We start from the raw sequence: 9,374 nt of genomic DNA, 5'->3' as shown, positions 1-9,374 counted from the left end.
CTTCCACAGCTCCCGGCGGGAGATGTACGGAAACGTTTTCAAGACCCACCTCCTGGGCCGGCCGGTGGTGCGGGTGACAGGCGCTGAGAACATCCGCAAGATCCTGCTGGGCGAGCACACGATGGTCAGCACACAGTGGCCCCAAAGCACCCAGATCATCCTGGGCTCCCATACTCTGCTCAGCTCCATTGGTGACCTGCACCGCCAGCGCCGCAAGGTGAGCCTCGTGGCCACCCCAACAGGGCACACAGCCCAGGTGGCACCTCGGGCCCAGGCCTGGGCCTCGGTGGCATGTGTGCTCCCACTGCTTTAACTACCTGCCTCTCTTCCCCCCTTCTCCTCTTAGATCCTGGCCAGAGTCTTCAGCCGTGCCGCCCTGGAGAGCTACCTGCCACGGATCCAGAAGGTTGTGAGCTGGGAGCTGCGGGGCTGGTGCATGGAGCCAGGCTCTATTGCAGTTTATTCCTCCACTAAAACCTTAACTTTCCGCATTGCAGCTCGGATTCTGCTGGGGCTCCACCTGGAGGAAAAGCAGTTCAAGGATCTGGCCAAAACTTTTGAACAGCTGGTGGAGAACCTCTTCTCCCTGCCCCTCAACATACCCTTCAGTGGGCTGCGCAAGGTACTGTCACCTGCACTGCTCCCTCTGCCCGGGGGCAGGGCCTGGGCCCTGGCAGCACAGACCCCCCCTGTCCCTAGGCCCACCAAGGGGCACTTCTGATGGACCAGGACATCTGCAATGTCCCATTCTAGGTCTCAGAGCTTGGTGTCTTACCTACCCCAGCCGTTTCCCCTTCTCTCTGCACTTCTCAGCTGCTCCCAGTTGGCTTTCAGCACCTCTGGGCGCTGGCTCCAGCTCATTGTACAGCATGGGGCTCCTCTTCTCCCTCATCCCGTATGTTGCCTCTGGTGAGTCCATCATGTCTGGGCCTGTCCCATCTCATCCCACCTGGACTCATGTCAGCCCATGGCAGAGGGGTCTGTGGGCATAAGCACAAAGACAGATGGGCACAAAACACCTCAGGTTAGCATCCCTGTGCAAGTCAGGCAGGCTGAGGACTTAAGACCCTCTTACAGGTTCTCAGTCCCTTGTAGTCCAGCAGTACAGAGACGACCCGGGGAGAGGGACAGTCTTCTCTGCCTCTTCCAACCTGCGGTTTCTTCCCTGCTGCTCTGCCCCTCTTTGTCTGCCTCTCCACACTCCTGCTCCAGTTGTAGGTCCTGTGTACCATTCTTCCTCTCACATTCTTTCCTCCTCTGGCTTTGTGTTGTCCACCCTTACCACAGCTTAAGTCTCCTGTTCATTTTAGCCAGGTCTTCCCTCATCTCTTTTCCACTGTGAGCTCTGCCCCATTGGATCACCTTACCCAGCCAGTCCCAGCTCTCCCCCAGCCTCCCTGCTACTCTTCATCAAAGCTCTTGTTTCCCCTGTCCAGTTTCCCTTTGCAGGTTGTTACCAGTGTGAGCTGTCACCCCTCCTTCCCTATCCCTCCCTACTCTCTCTCAGGTCAGACAAAGCCTGTCTGGCCCCAGACCAACATCTTCAACTTGCCTTTAGGTCTCCTTGTCTTTCTCTTCGCTCCCTGCTGTGTTAACTTTGTCCAAGCCTTCCCACCTCAAATCTAAGCCTCTGTTATCTTCTTCCCAACATCTGGTCATGGCCATTTTTTAATTTCAAACTTGTGGTCTTTCTGACTTTTGCAAGAGACATTTTTATAGAGAGTCGTACACTCTGTGACTCTGCAAAGAGATTGCTGATCGCTTGACTTGCTGAGATCTTAAGTGAATGTTTTGCTGCACTGGAGTGCAGCACACCTGAAGATGAGCTGGCTGTGATTAATGTGTCTTTATCCACTATACCCTTGTAAAACCATTTGTGCCTTGCTGTCTGAAGTCAGTTTTATTAAGTTACTTTTTCTTGTCCCTTGGGATAAGCTTCTTTTGGACCTGACACAACTGTGGGTTTGCTCAGTGCAGATGACTCTGAACATGGTAGCGTGGATTTACTGCTGTCTTTTCCTCCCAGAGAGTTTCTTGGGAGTCTTTGCATTTGATTCACAACAGCAAGGCAACAGAATGTGCAACATTTCCCCCCAAACTGCTGCCTCTTACAAGGCTCTGGGGCTGGGCAACAGATTAAACAGTTCTTGCTGTTACAGGTCCTGGGATTAAGGATTGCTACACTTGGGTTTCCCTGGTCTCTCTAGAGAGGGGGCAGGTCCTAAGGTTCTCCTCAGCTGTGTCTGCCTCTCGCAGGGAATCAAAGCACGGGACACACTACATAAGTTTATGGAGAAAGCTATACAGGAGAAACTGCAGAGAAACAACCCAGAAGACCACAGCGATGCTCTGGATTTCATAATGAACAGTGCCAAGGAGCATGGCAAAGAACTCACCATGCAGGAGCTAAAGGTAAGGAGAACCTCTGCCTTGCAGTGCCCCTCCTGACTTGATGGCTGTTTGAGAGGCATGGGCTGAGGGCCAGGAGGAGGCTCGTATGGGGACCCACCACCACCTGCTGGCTCCTGCCCTTCCCTTACTCACATGAGGACACCAGCTCCTGCACAGGCGAGGGAGCCTGCACTTGGCACACTCTTGTGGTCATGTGTCTCTTAAAGGGACCCCTTTAAAAGGGAATAAATGCCCCTTCTACCTTTCCTCTTCATGGGCACCACCTTCAGCCTGATGTAGGATACTGGTAGGGTTATGTGGCTGCATTAAGGCTCTGCACGTCTGTGCAGTCAGTAACCTCCAGGACACTCTCTTGGAAATACTTAGAGCTACTTGTGTGCTCCTCAAACACAGCCCAGCACCCAGCCTAGGGCAGGGTGTAGATCATGTCACTGGAGTGCTCAGGGCTGTGAGTCCAGAAATCTCTGAGATCATAAATCAGAATGGGTCCAGGGATGGAACGATGGATTCCAGGTCATTCCCTATCACCTCCTCATTAATCAGATCATGTAGCTTGTGGATTGCCATGGTGGAATATGATGTATGACAGTGACTTAGGGATGAACCCAGTAGTCCTTACTGAACCAAAACCACCAAGGGAATGTGAAGAGTATTTTGCCAAAGATCTTGGGAAAAAATTGTCATTAGTACTGCATCATTCATAGTTCCAGCTCACTTGGTATCAGTGAATGATAGATGACATTGCATTTATATAACAAGTTTTGAAGCAGTTTTGCATGGATACAGCAGCTGGATATGGTTTTAAAGTATCTTAACATAGTTTAAAGGTAGTTTTACTGTTCATTTAAGCATTTCAGGAAAACTATCCAAAGACTAATGTTTTATAAATATTTTGTAAAAATGCAATCTCTAAATCTAAAATATTTGAAAAACTTTGAGCAACTAGTAGATATAATTAGAGTCAGTATATATTCCTAAACAAATTTTATTATAATTATTTATTATTTATTTTAACAGTGTGTTACTATAATGTAATTTTTACAAATAATTGACAGATTCAAAATGTGATTAAGATTAATTAATCTCTGTTAGTATTCACATGAATATTGCTCAAGAATAATTTCACCATCTCTCACCATGTCCCTAGCTCTGACCACAAATAGAATAAGGGGATTTTAAATGTAACATGGACTGTGTGACATCACAGCAACCTTGGGCCAGCTGATTCAAATTATAATACACTCATATGCTGTACCTTTCTGTACCTTCATGGTTAGAAAATCTCTGTATTTAACAAAATTACTTGAAAACTGAACTGCCTATGCTTGCAATTATGGGAATATTCTCCACTCTAATAAAACCATAGCAGAGCTCTCATTTAATGAAATGGTGTAATTGGATAAAAAGTCCAAATCTGTCTCAGAATTTTGGATATATCTGTCTTTGAGAGACCTTCCAGACACTGTCACACACTAGTTACTAATCTGCTTTTTGTTCAAATGGTCTGGAAAGACAGTTTTCCCAGAAATTTTCCTAAATACACTGTGATTTGTACTGCTGCCATGAACTTACCAGGACCCTTGAAATGTAAAGGTCATTAAAAAGATACTGCTTTGCCAAAAATACTGTTTTAAAATATTTAAAACCTTGAAAAGAGTAAAAAAACCCATCCTGCATAATGCTGTATAATATATGTGTATATATGTATATTATATACATATATTATAAATACGCATATATATGTATATTATATATGTATAATATATAATAACACTGGCTGGATGTAATGCTGCCTGTTCTGCCTCCCAGGACAGGGAGCTGGGCTGTAGCACAGGGACAGTACTGGTGAAGCTTGGGAATATCCTGTGTTCCAGTTACTGTTTCTGTTGGCCTTGTAGAAACAGGGAGGGAAAGTTGTGACAGCAGCTGTGACACAACTTCTGCAGCAGCACTGTCAGAGGTTGATGCAAAGAGCATAAGGGCTGTTATTTCAAACCTAAGAGCTTGCCCTAAATTCCTTGCATGCTATTGAAATGTCTTGGGGTTTAATTGCATGTGGTGGAATGGAGAGGTTTCTTTTCATCTGGATCTGCTACCTTGTGAATGTAAAAATTCCTGCTAATGCCTGCAGGAGGTGTGATAGGGGTTGACAGGAATCTGTTGTTCCAGGGGTCTTATTTCAGCTGAAAGATGCCCTTGAGAGCTGCACTTTGGCAAAAGCATCTAGTCCAGTCGATATATGGCACTAGGGATGGTAGCAAAGAGTCATCTTTGTTACAGTATCCTTAAATTTATCAGACTTGAATTCAAGACTTCTATTCAAGACCTTCAGTCTTCAAGTGTTTTTCTCGGTGTTTGTGGCTTCACCTCTCTAGAATCGATTGTATCAGAACAATTTAAAGTCCAGACCCAGTCATGTGAAAGGACTCTGTGTCCCTGGGGGATTTTGGTCCTCTTTGCCCCTGGGCTGGGGCAATTAGTGCTCTGTAGTACCAGTCAGGTCCCAACCCTCCCAGGGGTGCAGCTCCTGGTACTCCTCCCTTTGACTTCTCCCTGGCTTTTGTCTCTCAGCCTCTGGCCTCAGCACTCCCAGCCTTGTGCTGTGGAGCCACTGGCACCTTCAGATGGTGCTGTAGGTTTGAGCATTACATTTGCTGTCAGAGATGTGACAGGCCATGAACCAGCTCTGGGCAACCCTTAACTTTTGGAAAACCATTTGGAAAAGTTGATCAGAGGGTACTGTAAACAGCCCACAGAAACCTGGCATGTGCTGTGCCGTATAGACCCTGCAGACAGTTCCACAGAGGCTGGGAGGCTGCAAAGGGACCCCTGAATTTGGATAAGGCACATACTACAGATTTGAGTGTGCTGTGGTCCATGTATCTGGGCTGGTTAACTTCCTAACTGGTTGTGGATACATCTGCTTGTGGGAACACTGCTGTGCTTCAGATCGTACAGCTTGAAAAGCGAGCAAGTCCTTTGCCTGATGTGTGCTCCCTGCTGGCTACAGCACTTCCCAGGCTGACCTGCTCTAGCAGAGAGGCCTTCATGCTTGAATCCCCTCCCAGATAAGATAAATCATAACTGGAGATGGATCAAATGCAACCCATTTTAGCTGCCAGCACATTTTTTGTGCATAAATTTGTGCATAAGATTTTTGTGCATAAACACAGCCATATCCACTGCCTGGGCAGAAAAGTAAAAGCTGGAAGCAAAGGGGAATTGGCAGATGAAGATAAAAAGCATAATGCTTGAAATGGACTTCACTCAACGTGCTATAATTCACGTTAAAATGTTTTTTTTTTCTCATCCCAGCTGTGGTTCTGCATCAGTCACTTGGCAAGTGGTTGTCCAGTTCATACAGAAATGCTTTAGTCCCTGCCAACCCAGGATGGGTGCGGGTTTGGGGAGAGCAGAGTGGGGGCCCTCTGCACAGTAGCAAAACCTGCAAAAGGTGAGAACAGTCTGAAACACAATCACTTTAAAATGTTATTCAAACTTGTCATTTTTCATTCCTCTCCCAGGAATCAGCAATTGAGCTCATATTTGCTGCTTTTTTCACCACGGCTAGTGCTAGCACCTCTCTGATCCTCCTGCTACTGAAGCACCCCTCAGTGATTGAAAAAATAAGGCAGGAGCTGATGTCCCATGAGTTGTACCATCAATGTGAGTGCTGCCCTGCAGGATCCTGCCTGGACACCCTGACTGTCCAGAGCAGGGACAGAGAGAAACCACTTTTCCACTCCATGGCCAAAGATGTTCACAAGGACCAGAGCCAGCCCCCAGCCCCATTGGAGGAAGATTCCCTCCAGCCCAGTGCCCTGATGGAGCCCACTGGCCCCCAGAGCAACCCCTGCACTGGCCCCCAGCTCCCGGTGCCAAAAGGGCAAAGCTGTCACTGCACCTCAGACATCAGCCTGGAGAAGCTGAGCCGCCTGCGCTACCTGGACTGTGTGATTAAGGAGGTGCTGCGGGTGCTGCCCCCAGTCTCCGGAGGCTACAGGACGGCACTGCAGACTTTTGAGCTCGATGTAAGTAAGTGCCTTGCACTCTGGCAGGCTGCTAGAGAGCTGCTGCCTGCAGTTGTGTGCAAGCACCCTGTGTCCAGCACAGTGGTGGGACTTGGCAGTGTACCTTAAGGGGAAGTGTCACCCAGCAACTTCTGTGGGTCCCAGCTGGGCTGGGGAGAAAAGGAACTGCAGAGCAGGTGGGGCAGTGCAGTGGGGCTGTCCCCAGGTACCCTCTGCTCACCCTCCAGCAGCACAGGTGTGTAACAGTCCTCTCCTCCCTCTTCTCTCCCCTCCCCAGGGCTACCAGATCCCCAAAGGCTGGAGCGTCATGTACAGCATCCGTGACACGCATGAGACAGCTGCTGTCTACCAGACCCCCCCCAGCAGCTTTGACCCAGACCGCTTCGGTGCCAGCCGGCCAGAGGCTGCAGGCCGCTTCCACTACATTCCCTTTGGCGGCGGGGCACGGAGCTGCATCGGGAAGGAGCTGGCACAGGCCATCCTCAAGCTGCTGGCCATTGAGCTGGTCAGCACGGCCCGCTGGGAGCTGGCCACCCCTGGCTACCCCACCATGCAGACCGTGCCCATCGTGCACCCTGTCGATGATGGGCTGCAGCTCTACTTCCACCCCTTGCAGCCCCTCCATGGCCATGAGGCCTGAGCCAGGGGTATGCTGCTCCCCTCAGCCCTGGAGCCGATGCCCCTCCACAGCTGCTGGGAGCAGGTCTCTGCTGCCCCAGGCTGAGTGTGCTACTGGGTCACTGCAGAACAAACCCCAGAGGTCTTTCTATTTTTCCCCTCCTGGTGTACAGGCTGGTAGGGGGTGCAGCCTCCTGGAGTAGGGTGTCCTGCAGAGTCCCACTCCTGAGCACTGGGGTGAACCTCAGCCCCAGGCTGGGGGCAAAACCCACTGAAGCTGCTGGCAGGGTGCATATACCATGGGGGCTCAGTCAGGCCCTGCCCCATACAGGCCCCCAGCTACCAGGGATGGGGAGCAAAACTTCCAGACCCACAGCTAGGGCTCCCAGGGTTATCTCCTGTAGGTGTGTTATAGGAGAGGCAGGACAAACCTCCTGCACATTGTAGCTTTTTAGATGCAAAAAGAGGGAAGGTGGGGGGGCTCTGCAGGAAAATACAACCCAGAGCTGCCCAATCTACGGCATCAACTCTAGCTAGAATAATAGGGTGTAAAGTGGTTTTTATTGTAAATATTTAATCTCATTCATGCACTTCCCATTAGAGCTGGCACAAACGTAACTCTCATTCACTCACTAGTAGTAGCTGTGCATGTTGTGCTTGAGCACTGTGCTGCTGCTTGGGGTCTGCCATGAAGCCCCCTCTGGGGTTCCCCCAGGATATGCTCCCCAGCCACCGCCTGCTCATGGGATTGGACAGAAGCAGGGGAGGGGGCTTTGGGGAGCAAATGTCTAGAAAGCAGACGTTTATGAATATGTCTGATTTGTGGTAGAAAGTCACTTGTTCCTGATGATGCTGTTCACATTGTGGAGGGGATATTTGCAAGGTGACACAGGCCCTGTGGTAACTGGCTGGCTGGCCAGACTGACTGTGTCACCTCTGTCAGCCCAGCTCTGCCAGGCAAAGTGTCAGGACAGCAACTCCATGGGTCCATCCAGGGGGTGGTACCTGAGGCTAAATTTGGATGCTGAGGGCACCCTTTTAGGTGGCTTTTGAGTACTCCCACGGGGTATTTCTCTCCCATGAAAATAAAATGAAGTGAGTCCTGTTGTTTGTGTACTGAGAACAGAGCGGGGCCCAGGTCCTTGATCCACAACAATGTGTTTTCTTTCAGCTTTATTTCTACTCCCCACTGTCATGCATCCTGTGTGAATGCACTGGGAAAATAATCCTCCTTGTCCCTACAGAGCATGCGATGCCTGGTGGTTTCGTGTGCTCTGTGTGAAGAACCAGCTTGACCTGTAAGGGCCAAAACATGGCAAAAAGACGGTGTCCCTTTGGAATGGCTCTGGGGAGCTCTCCAGTCTCCTGAAACTCTGTCACCATCCTGCTTCAGTGTTACAGATGACCTTGCCCTGGCCAATCCCCCTTGCCTGTCCGTGTTGGGGCACTGCAGCGGGGCGTGTGCTGGCGTTAGCTGTCAGAGGGCTGTGCAGTGACCACCACGCTACCTCGGGCAGAAACCTAGCTCCCAAATGTGACAGGTCAAATCTGGAAGAGGTTGAACTGCAGGGCTGAGATTAAGTGCTATTGGCAAGTCGACTCTGTAGTGAACCAGAGCCTCTGGCCCTCCTGACCTTGTCCTGAAAGGTGAGTCTTTTTGCCTATCAGAGGTGAAATCAGTAGATGGTGGCTGCAAGTGGCAATGACTAACTTTAATTAGCAGGAGCTACTGGCTGGCTGAGACCGCAGGCGATTCAGGGTCTCACTGCGGGCAGGGCTTGGGCAGGGCTGGGTCTACAGCGTCCAGCACCCGGTGCAGGAAGGTCGGGGCTCCTCCAGCAGTGCACTTAAAAATTGCCCTGACTGCTAACGAGCCCGCTGAAAAATGTAACATGAATCTAGTTAAAAAAAAAAAATTAAAAAAAAAAGAAAAAAAGAAACGGATAAACTGATTTTGTTTTCAGATAAACACGAGCATTTACAAATGAAGTGTAATAATTGTTGCTTGTAATCAAAGTTTGTTCATATTAGGCTGTTAATTTCTTGACCCCCTTCCAAGATGTTTTTAATTATCCCTTTCACTCTTTACCATTTGATTTCTTTTCAAGCCGATGGCTGGGGAATACACAGCTGGGGAGATAATAAAGCCTTCCTGTGGCAATTATCGGTGCTCAGGCCACCGTATCTCGTTATTTTGATAGACAGTGAACTTGGCGCGGTTGCCGGCCGGGTTCACGCAGATGTCACGGTCCGTGCTGTAGGTCACAAGCAGGTCAGCGCCCGGCAAGAGGAGAGCGCCGGGTCAGGGCGCGG

General features: G+C 49.7%; 1 protein-coding gene across 2 annotated transcripts; it reads left to right on the top strand.

Moving 5' to 3' along the window:
* The first annotated feature begins 6 nt into the window (after positions 1–6).
* On the top strand, positions 7–9,222 carry LOC103624516 (cytochrome P450 26C1). 2 transcript variants are annotated; one of them, XM_017726054.1, is made up of 6 exons: positions 7–217; positions 347–406; positions 498–622; positions 2,238–2,412; positions 5,937–6,443; positions 6,721–9,222. In XM_017726054.1, exons 1-6 carry the CDS (start codon positions 23–25, stop codon positions 7,081–7,083), a joined length of 1,425 nt encoding a protein of 474 aa, XP_017581543.1. In that variant the 5' UTR covers positions 7–22; the 3' UTR covers positions 7,084–9,222. The 2 variants fall into 2 exon arrangements, with proteins under 2 accessions (XP_017581543.1, XP_008642025.2); XM_008643803.2 differs by having other exon boundaries at positions 347–622; positions 2,257–2,412.
* Positions 9,223–9,374: the final 152 nt, after the last annotated feature.

The sequence above is a fragment of the Corvus brachyrhynchos genome, unplaced genomic scaffold (assembly GCF_000691975.1).
Source record: "Corvus brachyrhynchos isolate BGI_N302 unplaced genomic scaffold, ASM69197v1 scaffold61, whole genome shotgun sequence".
NCBI lineage: Eukaryota > Metazoa > Chordata > Aves > Passeriformes > Corvidae > Corvus > Corvus brachyrhynchos.
Note: the sequence above shows the minus strand (reverse complement) of the source record. Positions and strands in the feature narration are given on the sequence as shown.

Coding starts and splice junctions, on each gene's coding strand:
- LOC103624516 (XM_008643803.2), top strand. CDS start 23: ATGTACGGAAACGTTTTCAAGACCCACCTCCTGGGCCGGCCGGTGGTG. Junction 218..346: donor TGCACCGCCAGCGCCGCAAG/GTGAGCCTCGTG, acceptor TTCTCCTCTTAG/ATCCTGGCCAGAGTCTTCAG. Junction 623..2,256: donor CCTTCAGTGGGCTGCGCAAG/GTACTGTCACCT, acceptor TGCCTCTCGCAG/GGAATCAAAGCACGGGACAC.